The following is an 18,833-nucleotide window of genomic DNA, read 5'->3' on the forward strand; positions in this document are numbered from 1 at the left end:
GCCAGCATGCACCCCACAGCCGGCATGCACCCCATGACCACCACACACTCCACGGCCACCACATACCCCCCAGGAACCATGCACTCTATGGCCACTGCACACCCTGTGGCTACCGATCACACACCCCACAGTCACTGAGTACCCCATGGTCACCACACACCCCAAATTCTGCTGGATTGGCTCTTTAGAAATCATCCAGAAGAAATGGCAAGACGTTTGCTGTTTAACTACCACGTGTAAAAAACAATAACATAACTAAATAGCTTCCCGATAAAAGTAACACAGTATTTCTATGTACAAGGAAACCTACCCTCTCATTTAGAAAGGAAGTCATTCTGCAAAGCAGCTGGCTGCGTGAATAACAGCTCAGAAACTGGAAATGTATCAGCTCCATCTAACACTGGGTGTTGTAACTCCTCACAGATCCCGACTGCTGACCTCAGCACGATGCTGACCTGGACTGTGTGGGGAGGGGACAGGCCGAGGTGCAGGACCAGGGAGGCTCCGTGTGCTGGGGCCTCACATCCACGTTTAGAGCACACTGTCTATCTTCCGCTGTTCGCTGCTGGGATTGGAAACCAGGTTCTAATACACAAAATGTATTATAACTAGTCTTGTGTAATTAAAAATGTAAGGTGTCTATTGGCTTTTAAGAAATTTTTTCCAACACCAAAAAGAGGTGAGTTAAGGCAGGAGTGCTGGGGTTGCCGACAGACCCCGAGTTGTGTCAGGTGACATAGGGAAGATCGAGCTACAGAGCTGAGGTGTGGGTTTCCGCTCTGCACCCTATGCTGGGCGTGGCGGGGAAGCTGGATGTGCCAGCCTCACCTCTGGAGGGGCTTTCCTCCCGTTTCCAGGGTCCAGTGAGGGTCCAGTGAGGGTCCAGTGAGATGACGCATGATTACGTGTAATTTACAAAACGCATTTGATACTCAGGCGACCTCACAGATCTCGTGAGCAAACTCTTCTGGGAGAGGGTGAGATCCAATCAGTTATGTTCTCTGAAGCCTTCCAGGCATGAGGACAGCAGCAGCTTCTACGGGGATCCCTCAGCTCTCTGTCTCAGGAGTCACGAACCTCAGGAGAAGCAGGTGTGGTATAAATAGTCTGATTCAAGAGACAGGGAGCTCTCAGCCTTCCCGAGATGTCACGTTCAGGGTTCATCTGGGCCACAGAGTTAAAACCTCTCTCCTTTAGTTGGCTTAGGGTACTTGCTTTTAGTCCCTGAAACTTCTTTTTTAAAACGACTTTCAACAGCAATGTCACCTGAAGGGCTGTGTGTATGATTGTGCTAGTGTGGAATCCTGGGCGACCGTCCCTCACTGGCAACTGCCCTCCTAAATTCTGGCCGGAGCCATGAAGCCGTCAGGAGCTGTAGCAGGTGCGGGTGAGGAAGGGGCTCTCCCTCCATGTGCACTGATCTCTGGAGATGGTAATCGCTGGCAGCTGCCTCCCAGAACAGCGGCGTGGTCCTCAGATAAAATGCGATGGATAAAGTCTCTCTTATTTCACAACATCGTAGCTCCCTCTCAGACTGTGGTTTGTGAGGAAAAGTGAAAAAAGGAAGGAGAAAGACGCACCGGGTCATCCCCAGACAACATGGGGAGAACTGGGCTGAAATACAGAACAACATGGGAGCATGCCTCCAAATCGCAATGAGCCCAAGACCAAAACTGAAGAGCAGAGGAAACGGAGTTAACGCTTAAAAAGTGTGTGGCACCAACATTAGGTCCGTAACGGATGTATTAGTAAAATCAGTTGTCTGCTGTGGATAGCTCCTGCTTCTTGCATGCTAGAATTAAGAATAATTCCTTACTTGAAGTGTGGCAGAGAGAGAAGCTTTCATAGAACCCATGCGTGAGATCTTTCTTTCATAAGGGACAGACCCTGGACAGCCAGGCTCAGGCCAGGCGTCGGGTCCTGCCTGCTCTCGTGCCCTCCTGAGCATGGGTGCAGCCAGGCTGGGCGCCAGATCCTGCCCGCTCTCGTGCCCTCCTGAGCATGGGTGCAGCCAGGCCGGGCACCAGATCCTGCCCGCTCTCGTGCCCTCCTGAGCATGGGTGTGGCCAGGCCGGGCGCCAGATCCTGCCCGCTCTCGTGCCCTCCTGAGCATGGGTGTAGCCAGGCCGGGCGCCAGATCCTGCCTGCTCTCGTGCCCTCCTGAGCACGGGTGCGGCCAGGCAGGGCAGGGGCACAACATTGGCATTGGTAAAGCACCTGCTGGGTGGGCATGTGTCCCCCTTCACTTGGTAAAAGGCTTTTCTTGGTGTCAAAGATCCACTTAAAGCCTCCACTGCATAGAAAGCTCCCTCTAGTGCATTTAAAGTACAATTCTTTCTTGAAAAATCCAATTTTGCTGACAAGGTGAAGGAGCGGCTAACAAAAGTGAAATTCCAGGTAAACGGAAAGGCCCAGTGGTGTGACGCTCACATTGAAAAGCCTGCAAACAGTCGAGGAGTCAGAGCACATGCAAAGAAAATCTGGATGGAAGGAAAGAAAGGAACCTTAACGATGGTTACCGGGGACAGAGGGTGGGTCCACAGAGAAGTTCCAGACGTTTTCCACCTAAGAAGCATCGTGGTGATTCAAACACCAGGGAAATGAATGGACTCAGTGGAGCCACTTTCTGCTACTTGACCAGGTTTGAGTTGTCAATGTCGGGAACGCACAGGGAAGTGACGCAGGCTGCCATCTTGGCCAGCACCTCAGTGTGGTGAGTGCTGCCTGAGTCGGTTTCTTGTTTGGATTGGGCTGCACCCTCATGCCCGAGACACCCAGGAAGACCCACCTCTCTCGCTGTTAGTGGACCGGGGAGGGAGCCACAGACACCAGGCTCTGCGTGCTCCGCTGGCACCTGAATGGCCGCTGGGTACCATGCTGTGCCCAGCTCAGCAAATGTAAATCGTTCTCATGATTATTTTCTAATTCACTCAGGGCTCATTGGGTTAAAAGTTTATACATTGGTTAAATACATTTTTAAGACAACAGACGGTTTTTTTTTTTAGCTTTAGAGAAAAAATGTTAACCATTAAACAAAAGCCATTAAAAGAATATTAGTGTTAAAGTATTAAAACTATTTGTCACAATGAAAGAATCCATTTGAAGTTAAAGAAAACCAAGCAAATATGCTACCGGTGTCTCTTTACAAGGCCTGTTGGATTTCTCCTGGACTCTGGCTCTTGGCTGACCGAGCCGTGTGATTCAGCTCATGGCCCTAGACCACACCCTCCCAGTAAACAGAGTGAACGCGGACGGATGGGGTGTGCCGGGAGGACCATCATCACCATCTCCCGACTGTCATTCTTCCGCGTGGCTTCCAGCAGCCTGTTCATGGATAATAACTGGATGAGCACAGGTAAGTTTTATTACAATTTTACTCAGAGGTTTTGCAGACGGCAGGGATGCAATGTATTCTTTTTTTCTTGAAAGTAAAAAAGACAATGTGGCCGGGCGCGGTGGCTCAAGCCTGTAATCCCAGCACTTTGGGAGACCGAGACGGGCGGATCACAAGGTCAGGAGATCGACACCATCCTGGCTAACACGGTGAAACCCCGTCTCTACTAAAAAAATACAAAAAACTAGCCGGGCGAGGTGGCGGCGCCTGTAGTCCCAGCTACTCGGGAGGCTGAGGCAGGAGAATGGCGGGAACCCGGGAGGCGGAGCTTGCAGTGAGCTGAGATCTGGCCACTGCACTCCAGCCTGGGCGACAGAGCGAGACTCTGTCTCAAAAAAAAAAAAAAAAAAGACAATGTGTGCCAAGCGTTCAAGAGAGAGGCCTTTACTTGCAGGAGAAAATTTTCTCAACTCCACCCTCTGGAAGAACTGAAGAAAAGCTTGGTCCTAACTAAATGCATTCGAATTAAGGACACATGGTGATTATTACGAATCCAGATAAGGAACGAAGTGGAACAGTTCCTGTGCCCTGGGAGGTGCAGAGCTCCTCACTCACCCAGGCTGGGATATTTCTGCTTTGTCTGGGATATTTTCCTGTGCACACGCACATGCACACACCCAAACAACACACCCCCCCATACTCATGTCATACATATGCACATGCACACACACACACACACAGAGGCATACACACACCATACAATACACGCACACTCATGTCATACACACATGCCCACACATGCATATACACACAGGCATGCACACACCACAGAACACACCCACACTCATGTCATACATATGCACATGCACACACATATACATACAGGCATGCCCACACCACACAACACACCCACACTCACGTCATACATATGCACATGCACACACACAAAGGCATGCACACACCCACATTCACACGTCATACATATGCACATGCACACACACAGACACATGCATGCACACACCAAAACACACACCCCATGTCATACATATGCACATGCAGGCACACACACATGCACACACCCAAACATGCACATCCCACACTCACATGTCATACACACATGCCCACACACATATACACATGTATGCACATGTCCACACTACACTCACACCTCACACTAATGTCATACATATGCACATACAAGCACACATACACATGCACACGCCCACAATATGCACACCCCACACTCACTTCATACATATGCACACATGCACATAGATATACACACAGGCATGCACACACAACACACCCATGCTCACATGTCATACATATGCACATGCACACACACATATACACACAGGAATGCACATGCCCACACAACACGCACACCCCACGCTGACGTCACACCTATGCACACACATGCACAATGTCATACATATGCACATGCATGCACACACATATACATAGGCATGTACGCATCCACACAAGATGCACACAGCACACTCGTGTCATACATACACACACACACAGATATACACACAGGCATGCACACGCTCACACAACATGCACATCCACACTCATGTCATACATACATGCATGCACACATACATACACAGGCGTGCACACACCACACAACACACACACCCCACTTATATAGGTCATATATATGCACACACACATACACACAGGCATGCACGCACCACAGAACACTCACATCCTACACACATGCACACACACACCGACACCCCACACTCTCACAATACACCCCACATCACACATGCACATCCATTATTCCTACATTCAGGATCACACACATCATACGCATGCACACACACACAGAACACTCACAGCTCACACTGCACATTCCACACCCCATATCACACACTCATATGCTGTGCACATGCATACACCCACGTGCATGCACACATGTACACATGGGCATGCATACGCCCACATACCCACACCAATCACACACACACATGCACACACTGTCCTGGGCCTTCGGTGCTGAGTTTTCACTTCACATCTTTCCTGGATGATCTTAACTAAAGACTTATGAAAATTATAAGCAGGATTTTTTTTGCTGACCTTCCAGATAAATTATATGGTCTATGTTGCGACACTTTGCTGGGATCAAAGGAGGCAAATCTGCGTCTTATTCACTTGAAAATCAAGTAGATCAGAATCATAACAAACTAGCTACTTCTAACGTATTTTTTCCTTTGAATAAATTCTAAATCCTTCTTTTGGAGAAACTGAGATGCCTCCAGATCCTTATAAAAAATGTAAGTTAAACAAAATGTAGAAGTGTATAAATGAGTACTGTCGTTTTAAAGTCACCATCCGCTAATACTCCAGGAGGACAGGGAATTGTGCAAAATATCCTGATAAGTTTCTATTGACTGCTGGACCATCCCATAATACTGTTGAGGTGTTGGCAGCATCAACGCGGAGACGCCGGACCTCCGCACCCCTGTGCAGGTGAGCACAGCTTCACGATTCAAGGGGGGACTGTTAAAAGTGAAAGATGAATACGATGGCTCCGCAATTCCGAGTCCCGTCTGTGTGTGAACACATGCACGTTGGTGCAACGTGGTGCCCACTGCAGTTTGCTGCCACCCACCTACCTGCCCTGCACAACCAGTGCCAGGGCACCGGGGCAGGACCGAGATGCAAACGCAGCGTCTGTGCTGACAGAAGAGGTTTGGGAACGGCACGAGAGCCCCAAGGCAGGGGAGTGCTGAGGTAAATCCTGGAGCGTCCGTGTGATGGGGTAGGGCACGCAGCCATTCCCGGGTCGGTGCAGAGCACACACACCCACACGGGGAGCTCCAGAATGTGGCTAGGCCCTCGACACCTACGTCAGAATCAACACGCGTGTGCGGTAAATGGCATTCAGGAGGCGTCTGCAGCTGAGTAACGATCACACCAAACTGTGAATATTGAACACGTGGAAGAGAACAGGGGGCCCACCTAAGGCAACCCTTCTCATGCTGCCTGGAACACGCACACACCACTTGCACCTTTAACCTGAAAGGTGCTCACGCACTGGTGCTCACGCACTGGTCCAGTGGGGAGGTGTGACGAACACAGTCAGCTCCCCTCCCAGGCCGCACTGACCACTGGTATTGCTGCTCCTGGGGGCCCGGCCTTTATGGGGGTCTGGTGGGATCCCTCCTGCAAGGGCACAGGCCAGGCTCTCCTCCCCCTTGCTCCTGCAGGGCCAGCAGCTGCCTTGGTCCCCCTGAGTCTATTTTGGGTTCAGAAAGTGCCTGGGCTGGGGACAAGGCCAGTTACACATTGACTCAGTTCTGTGGCTTATAGTGCAAGCACGGAGACCTTGTCCCACGCCTGTGGGCTCATGGCCAAGGACACTTTGCACCATTTGACCTCAGAAACAGGAGAAACGGAAGCACAGGGGAGGCTGAGGAGGGAGCCGAGCAGCCGTGTGACACTGCACGGGATTGCTGCCCTTCCCACACGCAAGTTCTGTCTCACGTAGCTGCTGTGCGTCTGGAAGAATCTTGCGTGAGGATTAGTGATTCCAAGGGACAGCGTGCAACCCCCTGCCGCACCCTGACTCCATCGGGGGACCCCCAGCATCCTACTCAACACCACGAGGGAGCCTCACTGCCAAACGGCCAGGCTGCATGAGCCTGGGTTTCAGGCGCCAGGAAAGGACGTGTGGGACCTGCTACCTCTGGGGACAGCCCCTCAGGGTCTGGACGGAGGATGTTGGGCCTGAGGGCTGGGCAGGGATGATGCTCTGGGAGATGCCTCCAGGACAACAGGGAGACCCCTGCAGCCCTCCGCACGGGCCCCTCGAATCCTAGGACAGGGAGTGGCAGAGCACGCTGGCGGGGGCTGGACGAGCAGAGGAATGAGGGAAGGATGGAGTGGGTAGGTGTGAGAGGAGGGGAGACAGAGTGGGGGACCACAGACTGTGTGGGGAGGGCGGCTGCACCACAGGAAACGGAGCAACCAGGCCGTGAGCAAGATGTGCACAGAGGAGGAAGGAGAGGATCCAGCGACTGAGACGGAGGAGCGACTGCCGGGCAGCAGGGAGCAGAATCAGGCAGGGGAGTGCGCACGCTGGGCCAGGTTGAACTGTGGAGCTGTGTCTGCAACCGGAACCTCAGAGGGCAGGACTTTGATCCCCTCCTGAATTTCCAAACAGGAGTCTGAACAGAAACACATGGACTCAGGGACCAGTGCTTGCGGTATGCCCTGAGGGCGACACAACTGCCCCCACAGGGCTGTGGCCCCCCAGCCCCGTCTCTCTCCTGTGTTCTCTCCCACATCCTCAGTGGCTGCCTGCTGCCAGCTCCCTCGCTGTGGCCTCATCCAGCTCCTGCTGGTGTGGTCTGACCCCTAAATGTGTGCCAGCAAGGCCTGCGTTGGAGGGAGGGGAGGGCCTGGATGGGCCTGGATGGCCCTGATGGGCCTGGATGGGCTTGGATGGCCCTGATGGGCCTGGATGGGCTTGGATGGGCCTGATGGGCTGGTGCCAGCACCCGGGACCAAGGAGGGAGCTTGCAGAAGGGACGGCCCTCGGCCAGGTGGGACCTGAACGACATCTTTTGGCATCCAATGGGCCTGAGGTGTCTGCGTGTCCATGAGGAGAAGCAGAGGACTGCCCAGGTGAGGACATCAGACCCTGGAGTGGGTGAGGAGCCCCTGCAGCCAGGCTGTGTGAACCCTGGCTCAGCAGGGCCGGCCTGACCCCTTGCAGGTGGGAGACCCATGAGCTGGTACTCAGTGAGGACGGCCGCATGCACAGGGACGAAGACCCCCAAGGAGACCATCGAAGGATGGTGGGCAGTGCTGCCCACACGGACACCCACAGTGTGTTTCCCAAGACCAGTGGGTCTCACACGGTCCACACACTCCCACCTGTCGATCAACACCAGGGCCCACTTGTGCCTCCCCTGTGCCCCGCCTGTGCCCCGCCTGGGTGGGGTCAGCCACACCCCTGGGTCAGCCGCGCCCCTGGACCGCTGCTCCAACCAGTGTCCATCGTCTGCCCCTTACACGGGACAGGGCACTGCAGTCCGGCCCAGGAACCTGGGGACACCTCACGCCCCACATCCCTCACTGTTTCTCTTGCACCAGAAAAGCTCAGGGGAATGAAAGGCACGGAAAACAAACAACGCGCAGTGGACGAGGCCCTGCTGCTGCCCGACGGAAGGCAGTTCCTCCCTGGAAGAGAAAGGGGCAGACAGGCTCCCTCTCCCCTTCCCTTCTCCCACCTCACCCAATTCTGGGCACTGTCTCAGCCTGAAACTTGCCTGAGCGAGACGAGAGACACTGCGGCCGAACGTGCCTGTGAGGTCCCTCCCGCTGACACCTCGTGTTTTCACGTTTCAGCCAAACATAAAAGCGAGACGTCTCCCGCCCAGCTTTCCCGTTTCTGCCCAACCCTCGCGTCCCTCTAAGTCTCGTCTGCAGAAGGCCGAACCCCATGTACGTGCACATCCTTCCCTTGGTGCCCAAATGTGCGGCTCTGTCCGGCTCAACCCTCTGCTGGGCCCCGTGGCTGAGCCGGCCTGTTCTTCAGTTCCAGCTCCATCCCCTGGCCCTCTCGGTCCTGCACTGCCCAGCTGGTCCCCCGGCTGTCTGGTCCTGCACTGCCTGGCCATGCCATCCCCTCAGCCCTCTGGTCCTGCACTGCCTGGCCATGCCATCCCCTCAGCCCTCTGGTCCTGCACTGCCTGGCCGGTCCCCTAGCACCTGCCTGAGTTCTCCCACTTCCCTGTAGACTCCAGGCTGTGCCGAGAGAGCTGAGCTCAGAGGCCCAGGCCCTTCACCACTGGCCCTCAGTTTCCTCTTCCTCCAGTAGTTTCCATGACAGCCCCAAACGAACTCCCCAGCTAAGCTGCCCCTCTGTCCCTGGAGCCCTGGAACACACCACGCTGTGCCTCTGAGCGCCATCCCTGGGGTCGTGTGCCTTCCACCATCCTCCCTCTGGGGCCTTGAGCCTTTGCAGACTGAGCAGGGTTCTGCATCTGACCCTGGCTGGCCGGAGGCCTTGAGGCAAGTCACCCAACCTCCCAGAACTGCTTCCTCAGCTCGCAACAAAGTGGTCAGAACGGACGGCCCCTAGGGCCCCTCCATTTGGTGGGACGCGTTCTGCGGGTCTTCCTGAGCCCCGGCCCGTGAGTGAAGCTGCCGTCTCTGCATCTGGGAGTGTCCTTGTCTGCTCCCCACCACCCTGCAGCCACAGACCCCTGACCTGTCTCTCGGCAGAGCAGGAAGATGCGGCGGGAGGATGGGGCTTCCCTGTTTTACTCTCAGAACCCGCGCCGGGCAGGCAGCAGGTGCCAAACCAGCGTCAGCATGGACCCAGCATGCAGTGGACGCTGCCCTGCCACCAGCTGGAGCCACACTTTCACGGTTCACCCTGGCATCTGCCAGAGAAGGAATGGACCAGTGGAACTCCAGAGAGGACAGACGGTGGGGGATGTGCCCTGGGGAGGGGAAGGCTGCGCCCCCCCACGCCACAGAAAGGAACCTGCAAAGCCCGGAGTCCTGGGGCCGAAGGATCTGGCGTGACCCACCAAGGGGGACCGGCAGTGGCCAGCCTGCCCAGGGCTCTGGGGACAGCTCCGGGCCAAGGCAGCCACCCAAGGTCTTTCTGTCTAAAGCATCTTACTGACGGCTGTGTGAGACCCGATCAGGAGGGGAAAATGGAGCGGGGAGACCAGCACAGGAGGGATGACGGGGCTGGGCCCGGGGAGATGAGAAGAGGGTGAGGGTGCAGTCAGGAGCCACCGTAGTGCCACCTTGGAGCCGTGTGGCCCACCAGGACCCGCTGTGGTGGCGGGAGTGGCTTCCAGCTTCACCGCCTGGCGTCGCCATGGTGGCTATGTCACGCAGCTGGTACAACTGAAGAGCTGACTTGTAAACTTTATCCAATTTTAGCGACTCTAAGGAACCACATGTGGCTGCTGTACAAAACAAGGCGGCTCTGGAGGGCGGCTGGCATTCAAAGTCCGGGGAGCCATAAAACACGATTCCGCAAAGATGTTCTGCTGTCACCACGCACAACAGATCAGGACCCAGGTGCTCCCATGTCACCACGCACAGCAGATCAGGACCCAGGTGCTCCCATGTCACCACGCACAGCAGATCAGGACCCAGGTGCTCCCACGTCACCACACACAGATCAGGACCCAGGTGCTCCGGCATCACCACGCACAACCGATCAGGACCCAGGTGCTCCCATGTCACCACGCACAGCAGATCAGGACCCAGGTGCTCCCACGTCACCACACACAGATCAGGACCCAGGTGCTCCCATGTCACCACGCACAGCAGATCAGGACCCAGGTGCTCCCATGTCACCACGCACAGCAGATCAGGACCCAGGTGCTCCCACGTCACCACACACAGATCAGGACCCAGGTGCTCCGGCATCACCACGCACAACCGATCAGGACCCAGGTGCTCCCGCGTTACCACGCACAGCAGATCAGGACCCAGGTGCTCCTGCATCACCACGCACAACAGATCAGGACCCAGGTGCTCCCATGTCACCACACACAGCAGATCAGGACCCAGGTGCTCCGCTTCACCACACACAGCAGATCAGGACCCAGGTGCTCCGCTTCACCACACACAGCAGATCAGGACCCAGGTGCTCCTGCGTCACCACACATAGCAGATCAGGACCCAGGTGCTCTTGCACACGCTTGAGGCGACGGGCTCTCTGCTCCATAGCCCCTCTCACTTCCCACAGGCAGTCTTCCATCTACTACTGGAACCTGCCCTTAAAAGTTAAGAAAATATAGGAGGAGATCTACGAAAAGATAGGAGAAGATATTTGTGACTTTGGATTTGACCAAAATATCTTGGGTATGATACTAAAAGCACAGGAAAAAAAAAAGAGAAAAAAAATATTTTTTGAGGTATGTTTCTCTCTTGTTTCCCAGGCTGGAGTGCAATGGCACGATCTCAGCTCCCTGCAACCTCCACCTGCCGGGTTCAAGTGATTCTCCTGCCTCAGCCTCCCTAGTAGCTGGGATTACAGGCACCCACCACCACACCTGGCTAATTTTTGTATTTTTAGTAGAGACTGGGTTTTGCCATGTTGGCCAGGCTGGTCTCGAACTCCTGACCTCAGGTGATCCACCTGCCTTGGCCTCCCAAAGTGCTGGGATTACAGGTGTGAGCCACAAGAAAAAGATTTTTAAAAAGATAAACTGGACTTCATCAAAATTGAACACTTGTGTAACAAAGACACTATCAAAAGAGTAAAAAACCCTGATGTAATGGGAGAAAATGCTTGCAAATTACGTATATGATAAGGGAGTAGTATTCAGAATATATAAAGAACTCTTAGAATTCAACAAGAAAAAAACTGAACAGCCCACTTCAGAAATGGGCAAGGGACTTGAAATGTCTGTTTTGCTCAAGTTGATACACGAATGGCCAATAAGCCATTAAAGGATGTTCAGCGTCACTAGTTGTTAGGGAAATGCACATTAAAACCACAGTGAGATCCACTCACATCCACTGGGATGGCTGTAATCAAACAGCCAAGAGGTAAAGAGAATTATGGTCGATGCGGCCGTTCCGCCCCAGGGACAGCTCCAGGGATGTGAGTGGACATCTGCGGATCCACATTCACAGCAGGAATTCTCACAACAGTCCAAAGCTGGAAACAATGGCAATGTCCATTAATACCCAAATGAATCCTCAAAGTGTGGTCCATCCGTGCCATGGAATATTAGTCAGTCATAAAAAGGAAGTTAGTGCTGACACACACCACAACACAGGCCAACCTTGAAGGCATTATGCAAAGTGACATACACCAGTCACAGAAGCACAGACGTCGCATCACTCCACTTAGATGAGGTGCGCAGTATAGTCAGATTCATGGAAAGAAAGAACGGAAATGATCCCTCCCCACAGGCGAGGAGATGTGTATCCACACACACAACAGTACCCAGGTCCAGTCGCTGAGTCTGAGAGCTGGGGCTGGATCTACACCTGTGTGGACACCCCACCATCCACTCACATTCACGCCGTGAGGTTACTTAGGAACGTACTCCTAACTAGCTGAAGTTTAAAGCTCACTCCAGCACGGGCTCGCAAGCCGTGGGGATTCATGCTGGAACACAAAATTCCCAGTCTGCGGCTCCTGCCAGACAAAAGAAGTGAGTCCCCCCAGACACACTCTGCATCTTGTCAACAATCACAGCCGCGGGGGGGCCATATGGCATCTGCTTGGCACAGCCTCCATGGCACCTGGGGCCCCAGAGGCACCCCCTTCCGGCCCAGGCGCAGACCCTGGTGGGAATGCTGTGGCAGCTCGGCCACACTTCTCGGCCACTGCATTTCTGTGCTGGGGAGTGAAGCCTGACTCCGCGTAGCATAGGCTCAGCCGACCTGATCTCTGGGGAGCCCCCCCAGTGCTGGTTGCTCCTTGTCCCTTTAAAAAATTTTGGGGGATGTAATCCCAGCACTTTGGGAGGCCGAGACGCGCAGATCACAAGGTCAGGAGATCGACACCATCCTGGCTAACACGGTGAAACCCCGTCTCTACTAAAAAATACAAAAAAACTAGCCGGGCGAGGTGGCGGGCGCCTGCAGTCCCAGCTACTCGGGAGGCTGAGGCAGGAGAATGGCGTAAACCCGGGAGGCGGAGCTTGCAGTGAGCCGAGATCCGACCACTGCACTCCAGCCTGGGTGACAGAGCGAGACTCCGTCTCAAAAAAAAAATTGTGGGGGAGTAGAAAAATACCCTCAGTAAGTGAGGTCACTGACAAAAATGTAAATGTAAAAAGCACAACCTTAGACAATATCTTGCTTGAAAAAAACATTTTTTGCTACATGTGAGCAAAGCCCTTCAATGAGAGAGGAATAGACTACCTAAAAACAGATTCCGGTGCACTTATCTAGTATCGATGAGTTAGAAACGTATCTGCTGCAACAGAAATGCCATGTGCAAGTGCTTCACAGATTGGTGCCTACTTTCCCTCCACACAACCCTTTGCAGAACATGAGCCTGTTGACTTTCATTCCAAACTGCATCATTGTCTACTTGCTGCTAAACTAGACAGTGGAGAAAGAACTTCAACTATTCCAAGTTTGCTTTTAAAGGCCTTTAAACTAGGCCCAAAGGCCTTAATCGCTGACAGGCCGTGTGGACAAGTGCTGCTCTGCTGTCTGCGGCCACAGCTGGTGGAGCTGAAAGTACGCAGGCCCTGCACGCAGGACTGGAGGACCCTAACGTCAGTGCTGGCACTGCCCAGGAAGCTTAGGAAGGGCGTTCTCCAGTCTTCTGCAACGCATTCCTTTACAGAAAGGAAAATGGGAAGAAAGGTTTCACGTCCAGGGCTCTGGGCCTTTGATCATTTGAGAAACGCTGGGTCTGCAACAGGGGCCTCCGGCTTCTCAGGCCAGACAAAGACGCCCGGCCACACGGGCAGGGCCTAGCCTGCACCAGAACAAAACCCCGGCGCCTCTCAGTGTGGAGGCCTGGGAAAGGCCCACCTCAGCCGGCAGAGGGGCCGCCTGCCCTTTGATCTCTCCTGAGACCATGGCCTGGGCCCCGGGTCAGGGAATTTCACACCGCACACACCCCAGGGAAAGAGGAGCAGGTCAAGAACAGGAGGGGGGTCACCAATCTCAGCAAAGGCCCCAAGCCGGCCCTCTCTGGCCAGTTCCACATGGCTGCATGTGTATTGTCCAAAGCTGAGCCCATCTCAAAGTGGAACTGACATTACATGCCACAATGGAGCCAGTGAACAGTGGCTCAGGTGCCTGGACAATATGCCAGCCCTGCCCGCCGCATCGGGGTCTCGAGGCCGGGACACACTTCTCCATGTTTCCTTCTCTGTGGAGTGAACCTGAGCCACTCAGAACCCAGGCTCCATCCCATCCTTGTGAAGATGCGCACTGGGGCCACCTGCATCCAGCCGCCTGCCTGTGCTTCTGGTACCTGGATGGGCAGGTTCCATTGGAAACACAGGTGCCCCCAGCAGCTCATCACGTCACATGTTCACAAACACAGGCTTGGTCAGAAACACATCAAATGATCTGTAACGTTCTGAAGATATTTTGGTTTAAGAGAAGGAAAATCTTTATGTGTGAGAGAAAGAAGGGAGGGCCCGTGATAAGGGGAGAAATACAAATTCCACGGATAGCTCTGAGCTCCAATAGCTGTAAATTTGGAAAGAAAAAGAAATATTTGATAAGATACAGCAGCATTAATGGACAAGGAAAAATGGACGTTTAAATGACAAAAAGGATTGTGTCATGTCCAAAACAAACAAACAAAAAAGGATTAAAAGTATTACCAGAGTGTTTGCATTTTGTTTTTGTTTGCCCATTCCCACCACTAAATGAATCTTGGGTGTTTAAAATGATATTTGGTGGCACAAAAACTGATTTCATTTCTCCCCAGCAGCCAGTAAAGGATGCTGGTGGTGTCGGGTGGGTGTGGGGTGTGGGGCTGGGCTGCAGCCCTCCCCTCTCCTGCAGGACGCTGGAGAACTCGCCCAGGCTCTCCAGTCCTTCTGCATAAAGTCATGGCTGTTGTTTTATCTTCACGCATTTATGTCTTTTTTTCTGTTAACCAGAAGAAACTGAAGTAAGGAAAACGCTTATTTTAAAGTTGCTGGCATTCATGGAAGTGCATAGAAACTGGTTTCTATGATCGATGCCTGCTCCTGTCACTGGGCCAGTGACGAAGAACGGGATGTTCTGGAAGGTGGAGGTCTCCATATGAACACATATATGTGCGTGTGTGTCGAGACGAAGGGAATTGTTGATTCACGCTGGGAAAGAGACTGTGGGGTGCTGCCATCTCAGCGCCTCCCACCTTCCATGGGACGCTAATGGGTATCGCAAGGCTGATGGAGACTCTTCTCAAGTAAGTGTCAGAGGCGCTGAGTCAGGGGAAGCTGGACACATCTCTCTGCCCCGGACTCCTCAGGGCCTCTCCCTGCGCACCTGCCCTGTGATGCTCAAGGAGCAGACTCAGTGCGCGCCTCCTCCCGAGCTCACCCGTCTGGGGAGCCCTCTCTCTGGCCCCGATTCAAAGAGACGACCTCAGAGGTTGGGTGTTCTGGAGACCACCTTTTGAGAAATGCCAGAGCTCAATCCCCATGCTTTTGTAGCAGAAAACTGGATCCCAGAGAGGTTAAAAGCTCTGTCCAAAGTGATAAACCTCATTGCTGGCAGAGCCAGACCCGTGTGCAGATCCGCTCTCCCACGCTGCTGCTGGACCCGGCCTCGCACCCCGTGCCTAACGTCTGAGACACCCCACGCCGTCTGCGCATGCTCCCGCTCTGCCAAACCTGTCCCCCACCCACCACGGGCCTCAGTCTGAGACTCCCCACGCCGTCTGCGCATGCTCCCGCTCTGCCAAACCTGTCCCCCACCCACCACGGGCCTCAGTCTGAGACACCCCACGCCGTCTGCGCATGCTCCCGCTCTGCCAAACCTGTCCCCCACCCACCACGGGCCTCAGTCTGAGACTCCCCACGCCGTCTGCGCATGCTCCCGCTCTGCCAAACCTGTCCCCCACCCACCACGGGCCTCAGTCTGAGACACCCCACGCCGTCTGCGCATGCTCCCGCTCTGCCAAACCTGTCCCCCACCCACCACGGGCCTCAGTCTGAGACACCCCACGCCGTCTGCGCATGCTCCCGCTCTGCCAAACCTGTCCCCCCCCCCACGGGCCTCGTCTGAGACTCCCCATGCCCTCTCCGAGAGGAAAGCCTCCCATAGCACACACAGAGATTCCCTAGATAAGAAGGACATTCACAAAAACGGCTGAAAGGCTTATTTGAGATGGGGTGATTGACATTTGATGGCAATTACTAACGGATATTTTTAGTGTGACTCTACTGCAAATACCGTTTTAACAACAGTGAAGTTACATCGAATACTGGAGCGACGTTCTGCACCGCAAGGACACTGAAGGGCCCGAGGGTGGTTTCTCCGCGGCTGTGAGGTTAACGCTGCAGCGTGTGCGGCAAACACCTGTCAAGGACCCACCGTGTGCTCGGCACACAGAGGCAGGTAACGAAGGACCAGTCTCAGAAGCAAATGTGCTCGCTGCAAACCACCTTCCTATGGCCCAGCAGAGGGACAACAATCAGCGATTTTTTTCCGGGGCCTCCGGTGAACACTGCACCCTACGTTGCCATAGCAACGCCATCCCAGCTCTGAGCCACAACAAAACCGCAGTGTCTGCGTCTCACCTTTGGCCATCTTGTTGAGAACCATGTCGATCAGGACGTAGGTGCCGCTCCGGCCTGCACCGTCACTGCCAACAGAAGGAGAGAAATGACAGTTGCCGTCCACACGGAAGCCTGACCCACCGCACAGCTAGTGACAGTCCATTTCCTTCACGCTTAAGTGGGGCCGGCGAGAGTAAAGAAGGATGGCGGATGAGAGCGGGGGAGGAAGGACGCGGGCTGGGAGAATCCAAGTGAGGGCGAAGGGAGGCCGCTGGGGGCTTCCAGCCTCTGAGCAGCTTGTGGCACGAGCTGCTGTGCTCAGGTCTGTTTCCCTCTTGCTTGTTCCCACCTCTTTGGCCAAAGACGTGGAACATTTTGCCAGAACAAAATGAACTAAGTGTTGGACTGTGTCAGAGTTGATGGCATTTGTATAGAAGATATCTGCAAGGTGCTTTCTCTAGGGTTGCCGGGCAACCTCCCGAGGAGAGGGGAGGGTGCTGGGCGGCTGGACTTCACTGGCTCACGCAGGCAGGGACACTTTGGGCACATCCCCCTAGGCTGCCTGCCGCCCTTTCTAAACGCAGGTCCTCCCTCTCAGAAGGAGAAATTGACATAACAGTCGTTACTCAATCATATTCTTTAAAAAGCACTCTCATTTCATCTCTTTCTCATCCCACCAGCTATAATTGGAATATTTACCATCTGGGCTAGAGTTGTAAAAATGTTTTGAATAATACCTCAACAGTAGCAAAGGAAAAAAAAATCCCTTTTTTTTCTGGAAGAAGAGTAGCCTCAGCACCATCCTTTCCTCAGGAGGAATGTGTGAAGCCATTTCCTCCCCCCGTGCAGACACTGTCACCGGGTTGCACGAGTTTGAGAGGCCTACTTAAAAGTACATAGGGCTTGGGCTCACACCCACAACTGGCTTTTAAATGGAGGACCTTTTACGTTTACAATCCTAGCAAAGTCAATTGTGACTTTCTGGAAAAAGAATAAATGTTTCCCTCTCAAGACTTCAAGAAAGACGTGACTACCCAGCAGATAACACGCTTTCCGTTCTGCTTTCTATGCTGTCTATAATCCCAAGAAATGATGGAACCCTAGAGGTGAGTTTTTGATCATAAAGAATCAGTACATTTTGGCTTTAACCTGTTTCCTCAAACAAATGGTTGAAAAATGCTGTAGTTGGGACGGTAAATGTTTCAAAAACGTGTCGTTCACATCCTCACACCCTCACTGCATCACCAAGGAGGAGAAGCGGTCGGCCTGGGCCGCATGTAACCCTCACTGCTCATTTCAAAGGGCCGCGGCGAGCATTGTGGTTGCTGAGTGCGTTTCTCACTTGTCTTCTATGCACAGCATATATTCACATGAATATTTTAAGATCTACTACAAAAATCTTCCAACTAAGTGTAGCTTGTCTTGATACATTTGTGGGTAAAAGATGTTCTACTCTACTCTTTGAGGACAACAGACCATAATCTATTTTCATCCTCCTCTCTCATAGACAGGAATGCGCACACAAAACACACATGCCTCTTGATTGGATTTGACAGATTTGGTGTTTGTTCTTTGGAGACAGATTTCCTTTTTATTCCAGGCAGGAGGAACATTCTATAAGACACTTCTAGAAAAATGGAATATGAGTTCTTCACCAAAAGTAGTTGGGTATCAAGTCCAGCAGAGACAGTACTATTAGGTTGAGTTTTCTTTGCATAAAATCTATTCTTAATGGTGTGGTTTTAACATACTTAAGGATACGAGTCACTGAATTTTTACCAAGAGGCCTGAACCCACATGATAAACTGGAGGTGGCTGTACCTCCTGTAATGACAGATTTCGTCCCTGTTAGTAACCGGTCCCCAGCATTTCTCACCATCTGCAGAGGGTTCTGAGCCTCTGCTGAACATCCTGGTGGCTGAGACAATGCAACAGGCTGAAAACATTGTCTCGATGTTTCTGTGTCATGGCACCACAGGGTTTAAGAACAGGTAAGGTGGCAGGATATGCTCATGGGTGAGTAGAAGGCAAGACACTGCACCGTGAGCTGCTAGAAAATGTGCTATGTGAGGCCAGGCGCGGTGGCTCATGCCTGTAATCCCAGCACTTTGGGAGGCTGAGGTGGGCAGATCATTCGAGGTCAGGAGTTCAAGAGCAGCCTGATCAAATGGTGAAACCTCCTCTCTACTAAAAATACAAAAAGATTAGCCAGGCGTGGTGGCGGGTGCCTGTAATCCCAGCTACTCGGGAGGCTGAGGCAGGAGAATCGCTTGATCCCAGGAGGTGGAGGTTGCAGTGAGCCCAAGATC

The 18,833-nt window shown here is 53.3% G+C and overlaps 1 protein-coding gene across 3 annotated transcripts in view; it reads right to left on the reverse strand.

Moving 5' to 3' along the window:
• The window catches only part of PTPRN2 (protein tyrosine phosphatase receptor type N2), a 1,015,036-nt gene that overhangs the window by 14,440 nt on the left and 981,763 nt on the right, over positions 1-18,833 (reverse strand). For all 3 annotated transcript variants that reach the window (XM_028846528.2, XM_015135381.3, XM_077997823.1), the window contains one exon: positions 16,546-16,610. In XM_028846528.2, coding sequence (XP_028702361.2) covers positions 16,546-16,610 — 65 coding nt within the window. The remainder of the gene's footprint in view (positions 1-16,545; positions 16,611-18,833) is intronic.

The sequence above is a fragment of the Macaca mulatta genome, chromosome 3, assembly GCF_049350105.2.
Source record: "Macaca mulatta isolate MMU2019108-1 chromosome 3, T2T-MMU8v2.0, whole genome shotgun sequence".
Classification (NCBI taxonomy): Eukaryota; Metazoa; Chordata; class Mammalia; order Primates; family Cercopithecidae; genus Macaca; species Macaca mulatta.